This window comes from Pituophis catenifer, unplaced genomic scaffold (genome assembly GCF_029215685.1).
Source record: "Pituophis catenifer annectens isolate HBS135680 unplaced genomic scaffold, rPitCat1.0.hap2 SCAF_16, whole genome shotgun sequence".
NCBI classification, from domain to species: domain Eukaryota; kingdom Metazoa; phylum Chordata; class Lepidosauria; order Squamata; family Colubridae; genus Pituophis; species Pituophis catenifer.
Window position 1 is genome coordinate 5,141,622 of NW_027256896.1, and position 21,962 is coordinate 5,163,583.

The window sequence follows — 21,962 nt, forward strand, 5'->3', positions numbered from 1 at the left end:
GGTGTTATTAAAGGCAGATTTGTCGTCTTCCGAACACTCTCCAACCCAAATCCCTCACTCGGCATCAAGGCAATGTTTTGTAGAAATTAGAAGAAAGTATTTTAATGTGCCTTACTTTTTTTCCTTAAATGGATGAGAACGAGTTAATCAGATTTATCTCCAAAGGCAAAAATGCAAGCTATTTAAAATTGGGGAGGAAATTGGGAGCATGCAAATGCTCATAAAAATAAATCACATGGACTGCCAGAATAAATAATGCAATGAATAAATGCATTGAAGGCTGCACAATGCATCTCCTAATCAGCAAACCTGAATTGCCTTCGCTTTTGGATTGAAGAACTTTTTAGGCCTAAGCATAATTTGTTCTTGTAGTGTCCAAAATTCCCTTAGTTGAGCATGTTTACTCCCCAGTTAATGTTTGGCAGCCTGAAATAGTGCAACAGTTCCATTGCTCTGCACCTTTCTCATTTGAGATATGTGGGGGTGGGGGAATGTATAGTGTGCTGCTATAGCACCCAGGCAGATGTGAAACTTTCGAGTTTCTTTCCAGATACTTACCCACACGGTGGGCAAATTTTGGGCAGCCCTTATAGAAATGAGACAACATGGAAAACTGATTCTATGTTGTGTGATCAATTTCTTATTTTATTGACCGTTGTTGAGTGTCCACATACACAGCCACTGTGATATACCTCAACAGGGTGGGAGTGGGCATTTCTGGTCCCCCTCCTTATGTTGCATGTGGACTAGGACAGGGTGAGTCTGCAAATGCTCCACTTTGTGCCACAGGACCGGAGAGAGATCTAGAATGGTGCTGCTAACTCAACTGCCCCACTCATCCAGATTCATCGTGAGGAGAGTTTCAGGATTTTATTTTTCTCCATAAACCCCAAAGACTTCCAAACCATTTACCGGTACATTTTTAAAATCTTATTTTGGTCCCTTCTCCCCACATGCCAAATTCAGCCTGGTTCCATTTTGCTCTCGTGCAATTCTTCAGAAGACCTCCTTGCATAAATTCTAACTTTGTTTGGAAGTAGGAAAAAAGTGGTGGAGTTGTAGAAAGAGTAAACTGACAACGGTCCAATTTTCTACCTCAAAGATCCGATGAGATTAAGAAATCCAGTGGAGAGCACTGTCGTCTGCTGTGAAGCCAATGCTTCACCTTATAATTTTTTAAAAATTCAAATATAAATCTTTGATGCGACTATTTGTTTAAAAATGAAACTTTCAGCTTCATCTACAACAATAAGTGATCTACTACATCAAGCGGTCCCCAACCTTTGCAACTTGGTGGCCCAGCTTGGGTGGGTCGGTAGGGGAAGTACTGGACTGTGCAAACGGTGGGCCGGTGCAGGCACACAGCTTGACTGCAAGCTGTACATGCATGCGTGCTGGCCCACTGCTTGTGTGAGTCGAGCTGCATGCCGGCCGGCCTGCCCCTCACCCAGCCCCAGTTGCGAATAGGCCACGGTCCGGTTGTGGGCCGCGGTCTGGGGGTTGGGGCTCCGTGTATTCTGTATTACACGAGCTGAGCCAATTTACCACTTAATATTAAAGCTTGCGCTGCCTTTCTCCACAGCATGGTATTGCGTATGGAGGTGATCTTGAGCCTGTTGAGAAGTGGGGCCACCAAGCCACTTGTCATAGAGGTCGCTGATGGTTTTGTTCATCTCGGGGTCTTCCGGCTGGGCCATTTCATAGAGTGTCTCCACCCGGTGGAGCAGATCCTTGCTGGATTCTCCTTCCGCTCTGATCTGCCCCCCTCCATTTAAGCACCCTGGAAAATAAGGATTTGCAGCTGAAGGCAAGGAAAGTGAAGGAGCGTTTAGCTTAAACTAGGAGCTGTTAACTTGAGGGGGTGGGCCGGAGGATGTTGGGACTTTTGGCAGTGTTGCCGTTAAGTTGGAAGCACAGGCAATGCTCGGCTTAGGATCATAATTGAGCCCAAAATTTATGTTGTTAAGTGAGACATTTGTTCAGTGAGTTTTGGCCCATTTTGCCTCAATTGTTAAGTGAATCACTTCAGTTGATAAGTTAGTAACAGGGTTGTTAAGTGAATCCGGCTTTCCCCACTGATTTTGCTTGTCAGGTGACAATAGGGGATGGCATGATCTTGGGACACAGCAACCATCATAAATGAGTTCGTTGCCAAGCATCTGAAATTTGATCACACAATCATGGGGATGCAAAGGTTGTAACTTTGAAAAACAGTCATATCACTTTTTTTCAGTGCCGTTGTAACTTTGAAGACTCACGAAAGGACCTGTGGTAAGCCCAGAACTAACCGTATGGAGCTATTCTAGGTATACAATGGAAAAGGGAGGGGGTGAACTACTCACAAAATGTGGGTATGTAGGACACTGCCTATAACCCCTACTTATCTGGGTTGATGGGGGTGGGGGGGGGGGGGTCACCATCTAAACCAGTGGTTCCCAAAGGGCGGTACCGCCCCCTGGGGGGCGGTGGGATGATTTAGGGGGCGCTAAGAGGCAAGGGGGATGGCAGAGGAGTCCTGGAGGTGGGCCCCTTACAGGGTACAATTCTGCCTGGGGCTCTGTCAGCCACCGGTCAGCTGAGCACTTCCGGTTCCAGCCCGACTCGCCCCATCACCTCCTGCGCCCACACGTACCATACGCTGGCAGCCACGCTAAGCCTCGTGCATGCTGCTCTGTTTTGCCTGGCTCGGCAAACTTTCCCTATTTTTTTAAACTAAAATAGCAGGTTTCTCCTACCCACCCGCCCTGCAACTGTAACTCTTTTCAAATCAGATGTGAACCCGCACATATTGTAAGCATTCTGATTTTCAGAGCAGAAATGGCAGAAGCAGAAAAATCAAAGAAGAAATGTAGACAATATAGTGTGGAATATCTGAAGGGTTGATTTATACCAGCACCATCATTACTGCAGTGAACAAAATTAAAGTACATGCTCTCAATGATCGACTATTCCGAGCTCTGTGTTGAGAAAGATGGAAGATTTTGATCGTTTGCTGCTTCATACAGAAGTTCGTTGGCTATCAAAAGGCAACTGTGTGTGAGACGCTTTTACAATCTTTTTGACACTATTGTGGAGTGGGGGTGGGGGGCACTGAGGATGAATTTGTTGCACCAAGGGGGCGGGGGACTGAAAAAGTTTGGGAACCACTGATCTAAACCAAGCCCTAAAATACCAAAATGCCCATCAATTTCATTTTCCGTTTCCAAGGCCTATTTGTAAACCAAAGGGAACAAAACATAGGCTGACAGCCTGCCTTTTGCTTTGCCTCATTCAGTGTCCCATTGGCAAGGGAAATGTTAGCAGGCCACACTGGTACCTGTGCAGCCCTCACTAGGCCTACCCCTCTTGAAAGAATTCCTGAAAGTTCCAGATCACCATATGAGGTATTTATCTCTTCCCTTCCAGCCATTTGCCACATCAAACCTGTAGCATCCTCACCTGAGGGACAAGCCATCACCTCGATGTAATGGTAGGGCAGCTTTCCGCGTTTCAGTTTCTGCACGAAGTTTTGGATGTTCCGAAATCCATACGCCAGGGCAAAGTGCAGGAGAGTCTGGCCATCCTTCTCCAGCGTCACCTCTTGAAAATCCTTGTTTCTGAGGGGACGAACATAGGGGATTGATAGCCAAATTGTTGCTTTTCCTCCAGGCTCGTGAGGAGAAAGCAAGTTGGGCTTCAGCAGCATCACGGATTGGGGGAAAATAAGAAATGTATCCTCCCAAAAAACCAAAGAGGTTTCCCGCCCCCCCAAAAGGCAATTGGACTTTCTTTGTTTTTCTTTGAAGACGTTTTGCTTCTCATCCAAGAAACTTCTTCAGTTCTCACTGAAGAAGAACTGAAGAAGCTTCTTGGATGAGAATAGAATAGAATTTTTTATTGGCCAAGTGTGACTGGACACACAAGGAATTTGTCTTGGTGCATGTGTTCTCAGCGTACATAAAATAAAAGATACGTTCATCAAGAATCATAAGGTCCAACACAATGATAGCCATAGGGAAACAGTCAATGTAAATCTTAAGGATACCAGCAACAAGGTTACAGTCATACAGTCATAAGTGGGAGGAGATGGGCGATAGGAACGATGACAAGATTAATAGTAGTGCAGACTTAGTGAATAGTTTGACAGCATTGAGGGAATTATTTGTTTAGCAGAGTGATGGCATTCGGGAAAAAACTGTTCTTGAAGTGAAACGTCTTCAAGGAAAAACAAACTCCACTTGTCTTTTGAAAAAAAGCACCTTTTGGGTATCCTCCAAAGGAAAATCTGGTTGGAGGAGAAAAGGCCTTTCTTGCTTGTAGAACTGAGCAATTCCTGGCATTTCTTTGGGACTGACTGCACTAGCAAGATTCAAGCACTTACAGGCAGCAGCTATTCAATCTTTTTATTGAATTTACCAAGAGCCTTGGTAGTACAGTGGTCTAAGGCACCCTGTTATTAAGCTGGTTATTAAGATCAGCTGCCTGCAATTACTGCAGATTCGAATCTCACCAGGCTCAAGGTTGACTCAGCCTTCCATCCTTTCTAAGGTAGGTAAATTGAGGACCCAATTTATGGAGGCAATAAGCTGACTTTGTATAAAATATACAAATGTATGAAGGCTATTGCTTAACGCATTGTAAGCCGCCCTGAGTCTCCGGAGAAGGGCGGCATATAAATCAAATTTAAAAAAAAAAAAATCTAAGGGTTTAACAGCCTTTATATAGAAGGGGTGAAAGCCCCAGTGGGCCAGGCAGTGATGGAAAGAGCACTGGTAATAGAGGCAAGGCCAAACTTTTTCCTCCTAGGGGGAAGTAGTTCCTCTTTTTAAAAAAACTATGCAGAATCCTTAGGCGATTCCCTGTTGCAAGGTAGAAAAAGCCTGATCTTGACAAACTGCCCCTCACAAGTTATTTCATGAAGCTTCAAAAGAGTAGAAAAGTTAATGTGCTAGGACAGTTTTATACCCCTGAATTTTAGAACATGGCCACAAGAAGATATGAAGGCCGGGTGTTTCCTATGACTGATCTGAGTGAACGTCACTATTCGGTTCCCTTCTGGGAATGGAGAGACAGGAAAAGAGTGAAGGCAAGAGGGGGGGGGGGGCAGAAGGGCTAGGAAGGAAGTCGAATTCCTTACTTCAGGGTCTTGTAGTGAAGCTCCTTCACTGGAATGCCAAAGAGCTCCTTTGCTGCATATTTGAAGATGTGCTCCAAGTATCCGCCAGAGCCACCTCCAGAATGGCCAAAGAGCTGTTCTTCCAAAAGGTTGTCAAACCTACAGCAGGGGAAAAAATGCCACAAAGTCAAGCTCTCAATTCCTGGTGACTCTATTGATACTACATCCATGTAGTTTCCTTTTCTGACGATTTCCCTATCTAGTCAACTGTCAGGTTTCCTACCGATGCCCTAATTAAATCATGAGCCTCGAGCCAAGCTTCAAAAGAAATCCAGTTATTTATTAGGAGCTTCATGTCGGCAAGTTCCAAGTGAAGCCAACTCTGGTCCCACGTAATTTACGACCCAGGCTTGACCCTGTTTCTTCCCTCCCCCCAGGGTGTGTCATCAGTGACATTCGTAATGGAGCAATTTCGCGGGTTGTAGAGATCACTCCCCTCCGGCTGCTGTGGGTAACCCTGGGAGACCCACAGCAGCCTTGAGAGACATATGTCTGGAATGTGCTTTTGTTTTTAGCTGCCATGCTGCTTCACTGTTTTCCCATCCCCCTTGCCTATGGCAACTCAAGAGCAGACCAGGAATGCTTTGTGAGTCGACACCAACAATCATAGGATTTTCCCAAGAAAAGATTGGCTAAGGGCTACCATTCACAGGGCCCAAGCGACTCTTGTGTATTCTTGGACACAATACAGGAATTCATTTCTGCTGCCTTTTTTCAGGATATTTTTTTTCACTTCTCGGTTTAGTCTCCAGCCCTTGGCTTTCCTTGCTAGTCTCCTATGTAAGTGCTAACCAGGTCCAATCCTTCCCAAACTTTCCAACAGCATCCCAAACTAGGTGTTGCTATTAAATATACCACCAAATGCCCAGCAGTGTTGTAGTAAAACCAAAGTCCAATGTAAGGGAAAGAGGAGAGGGGATCAGCACAGCATCCAAATTCAACCACTGGAAGCCACCCTTGGCCTCATCTGCAATGGCAGAAGACGTGTTGAGGTGCTTATTGCTAGACAGATGGCAAACATGGTCACTTTTGAAATGTGGCTGATCTCTCACTCTGGCATGTCTCATTAGTGAGAGATGCTCCGAATTGTAATTGGACTTTGGCCACACTCTTGAATTGAGTGTGAACAACTTTTCTTAAGCCTAACTTGGCCTTTAAACAAAGTGCAATTCTAAATCAAAGTGGACCCAGCCAGGACAAAATTAAAACCAGCTCACTTGGGTTAGGTCATCTAGATATATTTGCTAGTAAGCTGTAATGGCAAGGAGAAGGGGGGAGCATCATGCCTTCTCCTGGCCACGGAGACCCTCCTTTAGCTGAATATGTTGCAGAAGAAACTAGAGAAAACAGACCACAGCTTGGCAAGTAGACTTTCAGGGAGAGTCTTACATGCTATCCAAAGGCATAGGATTCACTTCAAGAAGGGAGACTCCTTCCTGGTCCAGCAGCTTTAAGACTTCTCCTGAAATAAAGAGATGTGACAATTAACTCAAGCAAATCCAAGAGACCAAGCCCTGGCCCAGAACAAACACGAGAAGCTTCACAGGATTCCAAGGCAATTTCAGGTGAGTCTCACTGGCATACATGGGGAAACGTCCAGCAAGGAAGTTAAATGAAAGTACAAGGATCCGATATTTGATTTATGCTATTTTTCTTACTGGGCATGAGTCCATTTTTGAAAAAGTATTACATTTATACTACATGACTTCAAATGATAGGAATTAGAATTTGAGAAGGGGTGCTATGGATGGAAAAAATAGTGTCAGGCATTTAACCGGTTGACTCCCTTGCCTTAAGTTTGATGTAGCTACTGAGAGAATATACTCCTCTCCTTCAGTCACCAGCCTCTTTCTATCTTGGAATTATGTTCAACCCATTAAAATTGCAAGCTTGCCAGAGGCAGAAATAATAATGTTTCTTGGATCTGCCTCAGGTCACTGGGATCAGATGGTGTATAAAAAAAACCCCAGAACCAATTCCTTCTTATGGTAAATACTAGGATTATATAAAATGTCAAACAAGAAACACCAAAAAACAGATATAATAGGCAATGGATGAACAGATCAAACTCTTTTCGGTAAACATTAATGGCTTAAATGCCCCAAAGAAAAGGAATCAAATTTTCACAAAATTACGAAAATTAGAAGCAGATGTAATATGTCTGCAAGAAGTACACATTCAAAAAGATTATCAAAAAATCCTAGAAAACCCCAAATTAGGAAAATTATATTTATCTCTGGCCCCAAAAAAGAAAAAAGGAGTAGTGATTTACGTAAAAGAAAAAATACAATCTAAACTAGTTTATACCGATGAGCAAGGTAGAGGGGTGATGGTTGAATTAGAAATAGGAAAAAGGAAAATGTTAATTGTAGGGATTTATGCACCTAACCAAAAACTACAGGTTTTTTTTAAAGACCTACATATAAAATTAGCAGAATTAGAATATGATGATATTTGTGTAATAGGGGATTATAATGCAATAGTAAATGCAAAGAAAGACTATAAAACTGGGAAAAAAAAACAAAAGAAAAAAGAAATACTTCCAAAAGAATTCTTTACTATGGCTGAAGAACTAAACTTGGCAGACGTATGGAGGGAAACACATGAAGAAGAGGCCCAATACACCTTTTACTCCCATCCGCATAACTCCTGGTCAAGATTGGACATGGCATGGATGACCCCAAGTATCAAAACAGAAGTAGAAAAAATTGAGATAGGCACAAACCAATGGGCAGACCACAATCCACTATTCATAAACTGGAAAGGGGAAAGAAGACGTAAGAGATGGACAATGAACCAAAGATTATGTAAAGAAAAAGAATTTAATTTGATGTTAGAAAAGGAAGTAAAAATATTCTTTCAGATAAATAAAATAGAGGAAACCTCTTTACAAAACACATGGGATACTTTAAAAGCATATATAAGGGGCCTAGTAATAGCATATACGAGGAGAAAGAATAAAGAGAAGAAAAAACAATTAGATAAATTAGAGAAAGACCTAAAACAAATAGAACAAAAACTCCAGGAAAAGCCCCAGAATAAAACAATAAAAGAAGAATGGGAAATGATTAAGCATAAATTGAATTTGATAAACCAAATAGAACTAGCCCAAAAAATAAAAATGGCGAAACAAAACTATTTTGAGCACGCAAATAAAACGGGCAGATGGCTAGCCTATAAACTGAAAAAAGAACAGAAAAAAAGAATGATATACCAATTGAAAGATGATAAAGGAGAAATTCAACATAGTAAAGAGGCCAAAAAAGATATTATTAAGAAATTTTATGCGAATCTATATAATCAGGGGAAAATAGAGGAAGATAAAATAAAACAGTACATAGAGAAATCAGGAATGCCAAAAATCACAGAAGAACAAAGAATTACTCTCAATAGGCCAATAACCAAATTAGAACTAGACAAAGTACTGAAAAAGCAAAAAAACAATAAAACACCGGGTCCTGACGGGCTACCGGTAGAAATATATAAAACAATGCAAGAAGTATTGGGAGAGAATATGTTGCGATTATATAATGAAGCTATGGAGAAAGCCAAGATACCAAATTCATGGACAGAAGCCATAATAACAATCATTCCAAAAGAAGACACAGATCTCCAGTTAATACAAAACTATAGACCTATTTCATTATTGAATGCCGATTACAAAATATTTGCAGCAATCTTGGCAGAAAGAATTAAATTAGTATTAAATACATATATACACCCAGACCAAAATGGATTTCTGCCGGGACGCCAAATAAAGAACAACATGAGAATAATACTTAATGCTTTAGAATACTATGAATCACACCCGGAGAAGCAGGCAGTGTTGGTTTTTCTTGACGCCCAAAAGGCCTTCGATAACCAAAATTGGAAATTTATGATTGAACAACTACAAAATATGCAAATTGGGGAAAAATTTGGGAAAATTATAGCAGAAATCTATACCAAGCAATCAGCAAGGATAATTATGAATGATGATATAACAGACAAATTTAATATAACAAAAGGAGTTAGACAAGGCTGTCCACTTTCCCCCTTACTATATATTCTATCATTGGAAACCCTGTTGAAAAAAATTAGAGAAGATCAAGGAATTGAAGGTTTAAGGATTAATAGAGAAGAATACAAAGTTCAAGCCTTTGCTGATGACTTAGTGTTTTTGACAGAAAATCCTATGGAATCTATACCTAATTTGTTTCAAAAAATAGAAGAATTTGGAGAAGTGGCTGGACTAAAAATTAATAAAAATAAATCGAAGCTAATTGTTAAAAACCTTACGGAAATCCAAACAAAAGATTTGATAGATAATATACAAATTCAAACAACAAAAAAAATAAAATATCTAGGAATCTGCTTATCCACAAGAACATCAGCAATTAAAGAAAATAATTATGATAAATTACTAGAACAAACAAAGAAAGATTTAGAAAAATGGGAAAATTTACACATTTCATTCCTAGGAAGAATTTCGGCTATCAAAATGATTATATTACCTAAATTTCTATATTTGTTTCAGGTCACCCCAATTAAAATAGATAAACCGTTTTTTGAAAAGCTGAATAAAATAACATCTAAATTTATTTGGCAAGGGAAAAGGCCACGAATAAAATTTAAACTGCTTCAGGATACAAAAGATAGAGGAGGAGCTGCACTCCCTGACTGGGAGATATACTACCAAGCAGCAGTACTATCGTGGGTCAAAGATTGGATAGAATTAAAGGACTCTAGAACTTTAACAATTGAGGGACACGAACTTCAAACTGGCTGGCACTCCTTTATGTGGGATGAGAAATACAAAACACATTCATATTTTAAAACACATACAATAAGGAACTCACTATTACAAATTTGGCTTAAAATTAAAAAACAACATTATATGAAGATACCAAATTGGCTAGCACCGGCGGAATCAATTAGACACCCAAATTTAACAGATAAGACAAAAATAATTAGATATAAAGATATAATTGACTATCAAGGCAAACTAAAGACAAAACAACAATTGGAGACAGATTTACACAGAGGAATAGACTGGTGGACTTACACTCAAATACAATCTAAATATAGAAAGCATATAAAAACATATGAAATTTACAATCAAAAACAAGAAATAGATAAAATTATATTAGATTCAGAAAATAAATTAATTAGTAGAATTTATAAATTTCTCCTACGCTATAAATTGGAAGAAGAGACAGTCAAAGAAACGATGATTAAGTGGGCTCAAAATATCAAACACACAATACCTTTGGAAAAATGGGAAAAGTTTTGGCAGGAAAACCTAAAGTTAACGAAAGCAACGGCGTACAAGGAAAACCAACTGAAAATGTTTTATCGGTGGCATATGTCTCCAACCAGATTGGCAAAAATACAACCCAAAAATAGCCCAATTTGTTGGAAGTGCAAAAAGGCACAAGGGACTTTCTATCATTTATGGTGGACATGCCCGGCAGCAAAAAAATTTTGGTCTAACATCAAAAAATGGTTGGAACAAATAACAAAAACACAGATTGAAAAAGAACCAGAAACATTTTTATTAGGAATATTTAACAAATCATACCCTAAGGATATTAAATATCTTACAATTCACATATTAACTGCTGCAAGAATAATCTACGCAAGAAATTGGAAACAAGAAAAAATACCAAGTGAAACAGAAGTAATAGGGAAAATTTTAGAATGCGCTGAAATGGATAGGTTAACCAAAGAACTACAAGAAAAAGAAGAATCAGACTATTATAAAATATGGAATAGTTGGTATAATTGGTTAAAAATTAGAAATATACAAAAAATATAGGGGATATATTACCGATTGATACATATATATGTAATAAAAATATTATTAGATTACAGAAAGGTGAAGGAATATATTATAAGTAGAATTGTAGAACGTCACTCTGAAAAAATGCTTAAGAAGAAATTATATTCTTTTTGTGTATATGTTGTATAAATGTTCGTTGTGTATATGTTACGTATGTCTTTTTTAATATTTATATTCAATAAAAACTATTTTAACAAAGAAATAAAGAGATGTGACAATTAACTCAAGCAAATCCAAGAGACCAAGCCCTGGCCCAGAACAAACACAAGAAGCTTCACAGGATTCCAAGGCAATTTCAGGTGAGTCTCACTGGCATACATGGGGAAACGTCCAGCAAGGAAGTTAAATGAAAGTACAAGGATCCGATATTTGATTTATGCTATTTTTCTTACTGGGCATGAGTCCATTTTTGAAAAAGTATTACATTTATACTACATGACCTCAAATGATAGGAATTAGAATTTGAGAAGGGGTGCTATGGATGGAAAAAATAGTGTCAGGCATTTAACCGGTTGACTCCCTTGCCTTAAGTTTGATGTAGCTACTGAGAGAATATACTCCTCTCCTTCAGTCACCAGCCTCTTTCTATCTTGGAATTATGTTCAACCCATTAAAATTGCAAGCTTGCCAGAGGCAGAAATAATAATGTTTCTTGGATCTGCCTCAGGTCACTGGGATCAGATGGTGTATAAAAAAAACCCCAGAACCAATTCCTTCTTATGGTAAATACTAGGATTATATAAAATGTCTCAAATCTGTCATGCTTGGAACAACAAAACCCCATCTCACTTTAAGTTCAAGAAAAATCGGTTCCAATTCAAAACGAAGCGTTTCACACGTTTTAAGTTATTTGCACAACCTACTAAACTATCAAGAGAGTAGTCTGAATTGTCTCTTTGTCCCCAATTGCGTGGCTTGAAGTGCTTATTTGGAGCTTCCCTCTCTCTACTTGTGGCAAATGAGACCCTGGCCTCTATCAAGATTCCTATAAGAGCATGATTAATTCATGGAAGGGACTGACGAAGGAGAAGCAGGGTCCTTCCCTCTCAAAGATCGTTTAGACCTGCACTTTACCTGTTGTAATCACACAGTCAACCTCACGGGTCTGGTGGTTTTGAATGAAGAAATCTGGCCTGGAAGCTTCTAGCTTTTTGTCATAGCAAGGCATCACAGTCACATGGTAGATTTGGTCTGGTGTCAGGTACTGCAACAAAAAGAGTTTCAAAATTGTATTGAAACTGGCAAAAAGAATACTTAGCCCTAAATTTTCAACAGCCGATGCAACTGAACAGTGGAGCACAACCACATCCCAGTTTGGGGCCTTAGTTGTCGGGCAATCAGAAACTGATGATTTAGCTCACCCTTCTCCTTTATATATCACTTCCCCCTCTTGCTCTCCAAACGCTGGCTAGTCACTATATGTTGTGACCCCGAGTCCCAACCCTCTCCTAACAGAGGAAGAGAACTCAGAAGGTGATGGGGAGGAACTGACAAGGCCTCCCTCTCCAGGACTCTCCTCTCTGGCAATGCCTCAGGTTCCATCCGAAGGCCAAGAGGAACAGCCTGGGATATGCCAGGAGGAAAGCATATCGGAACAACAACCGATAGGGAGCGAGGATGATGAATCCTGGCTTGATCCCAGGCAGCATCGGAGGGAGAAGCATGCGCAGCAACGAAAGGGGCGTGGGAGGGCCAGAGATTGAGCTGAGTAACTGAGCCACACCCCACAAGGAATAAAAGTGGGTGTGATTGCTCTTCAGGCTTTGTGACAGTCAAAGTTAAAAACCTGAGAGTCACATCGCATTACCCGAAATCTGGCTTGTGCATATTTGGATTGGACCTTGGCCAATTCTTGCTTCGTGGATTACTTTTTGCTACTGAACCGGACTGAGGAGAAACTCTCTCTTGCTTACTGTGAGTGAAAACTGACTTGGCAGGCATTTTGCAGTTTACTGCCAAAACTCTTATCTGCAAGGGTTTCTAGTCTGATTGTTTAATAAAATCTTGGCAGGCGTGCCTGGTTGTGTATTTGCCTGTGTGGGGAAGGGGGACAGAACACTATACATCTGAAGAGTAACATATACAGAATAGCTGGTCTAAGTGACGCAGTTGGTGGGGGGGGAACAATCACATCATGGTAGATTGCATCGCACTTATGGCAGAAGCACCAAGGCGCATCCGGGTTGAAAGGATTAGCTGGTGACATCACCATTGCTGAGAGGATGCCCAGATGGGAGCTCCTTTTATGTTCCTGGCAGGTGTTGGAGAGAAGGGAGCTCAGCTCACCCCACGGCAGCACTTGGGTCTCAAATGCAGACTTCCTAATCTCCAACTCAGCATCCTAACTACGCAAGCAACCATGTTCCTTAGCAATAGCAATAGCACTTCGACTTATATACCGCTTCACAGTGCTTTACAGCCCTCTCTAAGCGGTTGATAGATCGCCCCCAACAATCTCGGAAGGATGGAAGTTTGAGTCAACCTTGAGCCTGGTGAGATTTGAATTGCCAAACTGCAGGCAGCCGGCAGTCAGCAGAGGCAGAAGTAGCCTGCAGTACTGCATTCTAACCACTGTGCCACCACTGCTCTATGGGTAGATCATTGAATAGGAAAGAAACAGCTGGCTGCCCCTTTGGGAAAACACACGCACACACATATACATCCTGTTTTTACAGAGGGAGCAAAGGCTCTGAGCTACAACTACAGCAGATATTTGTAGCACATTTGTCAGTCTGTCCTTTGCCTCCAGTGGCTTCCAAACTTCCTATTACATCTGCTGTCTTATGAGAAAAGTTTGAGCAACACCTGTTGTTTGGCAAAGTGGTCCTTAATCAGGGAGCCCATGATCTGCTGGGGTGATCTGGTAGTGCTGATGTATGGGATGATAAAACTCCCGTGGGTTTTTTCAGCATAACAGATCCAACCTGTAAGAGAAGCATTTTTAAGAATTAAATCAATCCGGCTGCCCATCTCTGGGTCAATGAAAGCTACGTAGCAAAGATGGACCATGACCCAATTTAAGAAAAGTTGCACAAGGAGTTATTTTTCCCATCCATTAAACTGGATAAAACCAGACACCTAAATATGTATCAAGCCCCAAACATTTGGGCAAGACGACAAAAGCAATTACCGTACTCAGATTATGGTAAGGTATATTTAATGCTACTTTTGAGATAAAGAAATGTGGTAATTGCAAAAGGAATTTCTGAATCTCCTTCACAGTGAGTTCACAAAGGCACAATCTGTTTGCATGATTTGAAATAATTCTTGGTTATTTTCCCCCCAGGCTGAATTGCTGTTTGTGACAAAAGCTGCCAACAGATTGTACTGTCTCTTGATCTATTATGCCTCCAATGTTTTCCATGCATTTCCCAGCTTCCATACCATCACTCACAGTATGGAAATCAGGCAGGACATATGTAAATTGCAAAACTGCCTGCTTGGTTCTGAAAATACAAATACAGGTAGTCCTTTAAAGGCTTAATTCTAATTCCCCGTTCATCCTGTTTGCCCTTCTGTACAGGTTGAAAAACAGAATAACACAGCTGGTAGGGACCTTGGAAGTCTTCTAGTCCAACCCCTTGCTCAAGCAGGAAACTCTATACCATTTCAAACAAAAGGTTGCCCAAAAGCCTCCAGTGATGGAGCACTCAGAACTTCTGAATGTAAGCCATTCCACTGGTTAATTGTCCTCAGTTAGGAAATTCCTCCTTAATTCCAAGTTGCTTCTCTCCTTGATTAGTTTCCAACCATTGCTTCTTGTCCTGCCTTCAGGGGCTTTGGAGAATAGGTTGACTCCCTTACAACCCCAATTGGGACTAGAATTTCAGGAGTAAGGTCATTGTGGTCATAGCACTCAGGTGACTGGACCTGATTTTTTTTTTTTACTATTTTTAAAGTGTTTGTTAGTGAATCACATGGTTGTAAGTCCAAATCATGCAGTTGTTAAGCAAATCCATTCTCCCAAATGTTGTTTTTTTTTTTTGCAAAGTGGCAAAATACACCAGAAACGATTAGAAAACTATGCAAATCAATCGAGTGACCACAGGATGCTGCAATCAGTTGTAAATGATGAACATAAACTGTTTCAACTCCTACCCTCAAAATGACGCTATAGAGCACTGCACACCAGAACAACTAGACAGAAGGACAGTTTTTTCCCAAACGCCATCACTCTGCTAAATAATAATTCCCTCAACACTGTCAAACTACAGTATTTACTAAGTCTGCACTATTAATCTTCTCATCGTTCCCACCACCCGTCTCCTTCCACTTATGACTGTATGACTGTAACTTTGTTTCTTGTATCCTTATGATTTATATTGATATTGTTTCCTGATTGCTTATTTGTACCCTATGACTATCATTAAGTGTTGTACCTTATGATTCTTGACAAACTATCTTTTCTTTTATGTACATCGAGAGCGTATGCACCAAGACAAATTCCTTGTGTGTCCAATCACACTTGGCCAATAAAAAATTCTATTCTATTCTATTCTAAATGGGAGTCAAGTGCCTGAAATCCAGTCATGGGGGAGGCGGGGCATGTTTTACAACAGCCATAAATGCTGTATTGGGCCACAAAGAATTTCTCCAAGGCTGTCATACTGTCATACCTTCAAACTTACTAGTTATAAGTTGAGGACTACTTGTAATTTACCTTTTGAATTTTTTTTAAATTTTTGCTGAAATTTTGTATAACACGGTGGCCAGATTTGGAGCCAGTTATGGTGGTCAGATTTAGGGCACATTACATCAAGGACAGTCTTTTCAGTCTTCACTCCCCTCTGGTGCCATGTGACACTTACTTACCAGGGCAAGCAGCAGCTAACATGGGCAAAGCCTTCTTATCTTCTACTCGTCTCTGGAAACGCTGCACAAATTCCCGCTGGCTCTCCAGCAAACTGAAGTTCCTGCTGAAAGTTGTATCGAAGACAAAATGCACCCCTGATAAAGGAGAAAGAAGAGAAGAAGTGTTGAATAGATACTACGAGGAAGTGCAATTCAGGATGGCATTTGGTCAACTCAGCTGCAGCAGAGGAGGCTGCAACCATCAATGATCAGCAGCAACATTTCACAGGACGTATGATTGGCATTTCATTAGTTCATGCACCTGGCCAAGATTACAGAAAGGACTGTACAGGTTTCTGTAAGACATCTTGAATGCTAAGATGGTCCCTATTTTTCTACTTGCGTTTTTTACGTGCTTTCAAACTGCTAGGTTGGCAGAAGCTGGGACAAGTCACGGGAGCTCACCCCGTTACGCAGCACTAGAGATTCGAGCCGCTGAACTGCCGACCTTCTGATTGACAAGCTCAGTGTCTTAGCCACTGAGCCACCGCGTCTTTAATACTAGCCTGGAACAAATGCATAATCTTTGATATTATAATAATTTCCTGCCTTATTTACAGTGAGTTCTTTACATACTTTGAATGCTGCTTTTTTCCTTCTACGTAGGCTCAGTTGCTATTTATAAGCTGCCATCAGATTTACCTTGTATTGCTTGAATTTTCATCTCTCTTCCATTTTTTCCCAGCCTCCCCACAATTTTGAATGCAAATTAAAGTATTACATTTGCAAAGCATTTGGAACTCACAATAACTGAATACAGGAATAGAAATTGGATAAGATTACTTTCTCATTTACATCACATGCTTGATGATTTCCACATAAGCGTGGGAAGGAGTTTATTCTTATAGCCGCCATGTTCAATTTCTCTGCAAGTGTTTTAGAACAGCATAATCCAGAATTCTTCACAACTTCCCAAAAATATGATTGAATTATTTTACACCCATTTTTGTAGGCTAGTTTCCATGGTTGTGGGTAATAATAATGATTGAATTATTATAATTGGTATAAGATGAGGAAAATATTTTACCACCTTTTAAGTATGTCAGCTTATATAAATGACAATGCATATATTTCAAATTTGTTTTATTTTCTCACATTTCCCATATTTCTGTCTTTAATACTGCTTGGGTGTGACACACAAATGACTTTGATTTGGATTAATTTCCCCGGATTAGCGCAGCATCTCTTTTGAGAATTTTAAGGAGCATCTCTCTGGCTCAGAGATGCCACTGCAGACTTTACATGCAAATCTTTTAGCACTGTTTTCAAATCAAATTCTACTCACCTAAATTCTTCAAGAAGGCTGTCAGCTTCTTAGCTGTATCTAAAGGAGTCATTCCGAACCTTGCAGCTAAAGAAGCTCTGGACTGGGGAGATACAGACACCACCACCAATTTCTTGGGAGAATTGGATGCCTTTTAGTTAAAAAAAAAAAGGAAGAAAAAAACCCGTAACTCTCCACTTGATGTAGCACATTGATATTTGTATAAAGGCAGGTGAACTATTTCCATGTGCTTATTATCTAATATATTAAACATACTTCTTCACCAGAGGAGCTAAAATTAATATTAAAGGTTGACTCCTGGTGAACACATCCCTTCTCTCTTTCTCCCTTCTCCCCAATATTCAAGGTAGATAATGATTAAAAATGGTAATGGAAAAAGAGAAAGTTGGAGGCCATTAAAGTATAACTCCGTTTAGTGCAAGAATCAAAATTAAACACGAACATATCATCACTAGGTTTGTTCCCTTTGTCCTATTTACACATTATTAAAATGCTAAATCACTTTACCTTATTGGCATTTAACACTTTGCAGAGCTCGTCGTGGCTCTGCTGAGTGATTAGGATGCTCTCCGCTGATGTAATGCAACCACTGCAGGCCAAGCAGTCATTGAGCGTAATCTTGGCCTTTTCCAGTTTTTGTGACCCTCCGTCCTAGGAAGGAAGCCATCGAATGTACTGCTGTCAGCATCCTGAAAAAAGTAATGGTGATGGGCATCCACAGGGAAGGCCAAAAAGCCAGGATGATAGATGTAGCCACACAAGCGAAGCCCCACCATTTTCTTACGTGCAGCATGGTTGTGTGGCTACCATCTTGATCTTTTTGACACATATATACACCCCAGGTTACAGGTAGTCCTCGACTTAGAACAGCTTATTTAGTGACCGTCCAAAGTTACAATGGCACTGAAAAAAGTGACTGATGATCGTTTTTCACACAACTGTTGCAACATCCCCATGATCAAAAATTCAGACGCTTGGCAACTGATTTATATTTATGACGGTTGCAGTGTCTCAGGATCATGTGATCCTTTTTGTGACCTTCTGATAAGTAAAGTCAATGGGGAAGCCATTCGTGTTACTAACTTTAAAAAAAGCAATGATTCACTTAACAACTGTGCAAAAAAAGTTGTAAAATGGGGCAAAACTCACTTAATAAAGTCTCACTTTGGGTTCAATTGTGGTTGTAGGCTGAGGACTACTTGTATTCCTGTTCACTTGCCACTTTTGTTACAGGGTTCCCACCACCAAAGACAATACCATAGAGGAGTTACAGATTTCTTTTGCTCTGCTCCACAGAGAGATTTGTGCTAGATTATATCCTCGAGAACACTAATCTGTTGTCAAAAGTTTAGAGTTTCACAGCAAAAACTAAGATAAGTTTCTGATTATGACAAAAATGAATCACATCAATTTCTGGTCCTCAAATCTAGAGCGCCTCCCTTCCAGTCCAACAAAAAGTTCTGCTAAAGATGATCTGTGTGGCAGAGTTACCAACCACATTAAAACATGTTGAAAAAAAGCTTGTTCTATAGTCCGTAAAACGCACTCAGACAGGGGAAAGAAAAACTTTACCTGGCCAACTTGGAAATAAGTTCCATCATCTTCAATACGGATCTTAGCTGCTACTCTCCCAGACTTTTCAACTTTGATTGGTTTTATGCATTCCTGAAAGGGAAATCAAACAATCAAATTAGCCAACAAGCCAACAAACATCTGTAACAAAAACAAAACAAATACAAAAATATGTGGAATTAAATATTTAAAGATTAACTTAAACCAAGCTTCCTAGGTGAATCCCAACTTTTGCTAACTATGATCTGGCTGGCATTGTATTCAGTCCTTCTGCCTCTGAAGCTTTCTGTGATTTTACTAAATTGGGTTCCACAGGCGTCATCTTTTCCAAACTTAAAACATAGATACGAATCTTAGATGTCTAACATGGAAAACAAATGAAGCCAATGCTCTGCAAAAGAGAAATTTTTTTTGAAAAAATGAAACAAGATGTAATTTGCTTATGATAAACCTGTATAAGAAAAAAAGTTGAAAAATATTTGAATTACAAATATTTTGGGCAAGAATTTATATGCTCACGATCAATGAAGAAAAAGTAAATTGTTTTGTATATAAACCCACAAGTACAATTATAGTTAAAAATGATGATAGATATGTAGGAGTAGAAATCAAATGAGACTAAAACTATAATAATCAGAATATACGTATCTAATAAAAGAAAATTATATTCTTTAAAGGACATGGAAAAATTAATAGATTTACCATGACAATTGGTGTCTCTTGGGAAATTGGAATGATTTTTCCAAAACTAGTTAAATAATTGTTTCTGTATCAAATTAATGCAAGGTAAGCTGCAAAATAAACCATCAAAATATGTTTTGAAATGACGGAGAAATTTGAGCTCATAGCTATATGGAGAAATGTAAATGGAAATGCTACAGAACATACATACTTATCTGAAAGACACAGATCCTTTTCAAGAATAGATACATTTTGGATTTCTAAGAAATTAGCTGTGTGTATTAGTAAAAACAAAGATACTACCAAACATGATGTCACACTTTAATCCGGTGCCTTTGACATATGAGAGCACAGAATTTACAGATGGAGGTTAAATGGGACTCTATTACAAAAAGAATCAGTAATCAAGGACCATAAAAAACTGAAAGTTTTAAAGAATAATCTAAATAAAAGTACACATGTAAGAACAAAATGAAACACAACTAAAGCTTTTATAAGAGGATAATTTATAAAGAGCAACAAAGATGATTAGGGGGCTGGAGGTTAAAACATATGAAGAATGGTTGCAGGAATTGGTTATGTCTAATTTAATGAAAAGAAGGACTAGGGGAGACATGATAGTAGTCTTCCAATATGTCAGGGGCTGCCCCAAAGAAAAGGGAGTCAAGCTATTCTCCAAAGCACCTGAGGGCAGGACAAGAAGCAACAGATGGAAACTAATCAGGGAGAGAAGCAACTTAGAACTAAGGAGAAATTTCCTAACAGTGAGAACAATTAATCAGTGGAATGATTTTGTCTTGATCTAGGAGAGATTTCAGATGAAACCTCAGTAAGACCACACTTGGAATGCTTCATCCCGTTTTCGTCACATTATAAAAAGGAGGTTGAGACTTGGGAAAAAGTTCAGAGAAGAGCAGTTAAAATGATCAAAGGCCTGGAGACTAAAATATATGAAGAACGGTTGCTAGAATTGGGAATGTCTAATTTAATGAAGAGAAGGACTAGGGGAGACATGATAGCAGTGCTCCAGTATCTCAGGGGCTGCCACAAAGAAGAGGGGGTCAAATTATTCTCCAAAGCACCTGAGGGCAGGACAAGAAGCAACGGGTGGAAACTAATCAAGGAGAGAAGCAACCTGGAATTAAGGAGAAACTTCCTAACAGGGAGAACAATTAATCAGTGGAACAACTTGCCTCCAGAAGTTGCGAATGTTACAACACTGGAGGCTTTTAAGAAGGTAGGTTTTTAAGTATAGGGTCTCCTGCTTAACAGAGGGGGAGGGGGAGGCTTTGGACTAGTCCAGGGGTCTCCAACCTTGGCAACTTGAAGCCTGGCGGACTTCAACTCCCAGAATTCCCCAGCCAGCAAAGCCAGCAAGGTTGGAGGCCCCTGGACTAAGGTCCCTTCCAACTCTGTTCTTCTATGTTGTATGCGAGAGCGCTGCCCGTTCCCTGCTTTCTTGCTAGGCGGGGAGCGCCCAAGGCCGGACGGGAGGGCGAGATGCCAAGCGGCCCAGAGGGCAGTCCACAGCCCTTGTCACGCCGCCCAGGCCAACTGGCTATACCGCTTTCCCAACGGGCAGAGAATGGAGCCCTTTGAAGCGAGGCCGCTTCCTCCCTTCCTAGAGAGGGAAACCCCAACAACCCCAACCGCAGTGAGGCTGTGAGGAAGCCCTTTGCGGCACCACGGCGACGCTTAGCTTTAGGCCCACGGAGAAGGCAGCTCCAGACAGGCTAGTTCCCCCTTCGGTCTCTTGCCAGCCCACCTGACAGGGCTACCCATAAGGCCTACGAGCGTCGCTCCGGCCTGGCGCCCACCTGCGAGGGCCCGATGAAATCGTCCAGGTCGGTCAGCTGCAGAGCGCCGCTGAAGGGCGACGCGACCGCCATCTTGCTCCCGCCGTAAAGCGCGCAAAAGACGGCGATGACGCCACAGGCCTTTCTGTCGTAAAAGCCACTGCGAGGCTCCGCCCATTCTCCTCGGGGGTTGTTTTTTTTTTTTGAGAGACCGTGAGGCTCCGCCCATTCTCCTCCTCGAGGTTGGCGGCGGTTTGAGGGACCGCGAGGCAGACACGAGGCTCCGCCCATTCTCCTCCGGGGGATTGGTGGTTTAAGGGACCGTTAGGCAGACGAAAGCTCCGCCCATTCACCTCGGGGGGAGGGCTTGAGAGACCGTGAGGCATCGCCCATTCTCCTGGGGGGGCAGTTTGAGAGACCGCGAGGTTCCGCCCATCCTCCTGGGAGGGGGCGGTTTGAGGGACAGCTACACAGATAAAGGCTCCGCCCATTCTCCTCCTTGGGGTTGGCGGCGGTTTGAGAGACCGTGAGGCTCCGCCCATCCTCCTGGGAGGGGGCGGTTTGAGGGACCGCTAGACAGACAAAGGCTCCGCCCATTCTCCTCAGGGAGGGTTGTTTGAGGGACCGCGAGGCAGACACGAGGCTCCGCCCATTCTCCTCCTTGGGGGGGGTTGGTGATTTGAGAGGCCGTTAGACAAAGGCTCCGCCCATTCTCCTTGGGGTTGGCGATTGCGAGACTGGCAGACGAGGCTCCGCCCATTCTCTCGGGGGGCGGGGGAAAGAAAGGTGGCGGTTGGGGGA

The 21,962-nt window shown here is 41.2% G+C and overlaps 1 protein-coding gene across 1 annotated transcript; it reads right to left on the reverse strand.

Moving 5' to 3' along the window:
• Nucleotides 1-614: 614 nt before the first annotated feature.
• CIAO3 (cytosolic iron-sulfur assembly component 3) lies at nucleotides 615-21,266 on the reverse strand. The gene is made up of 11 exons (XM_070954803.1): nucleotides 21,183-21,266; nucleotides 18,685-18,777; nucleotides 17,620-17,763; nucleotides 17,113-17,242; nucleotides 15,789-15,923; nucleotides 13,782-13,900; nucleotides 12,051-12,180; nucleotides 6,545-6,617; nucleotides 5,117-5,254; nucleotides 3,439-3,596; nucleotides 615-1,780 (listed from the first exon to the last, which is right to left on the reverse strand). The coding sequence occupies exons 1-11, from the start codon at nucleotides 21,252-21,254 to the stop codon at nucleotides 1,542-1,544; spliced, it is 1,431 nt and encodes a 476-aa protein (XP_070810904.1). The 5' UTR covers nucleotides 21,255-21,266; the 3' UTR covers nucleotides 615-1,541.
• Nucleotides 21,267-21,962: the final 696 nt, after the last annotated feature.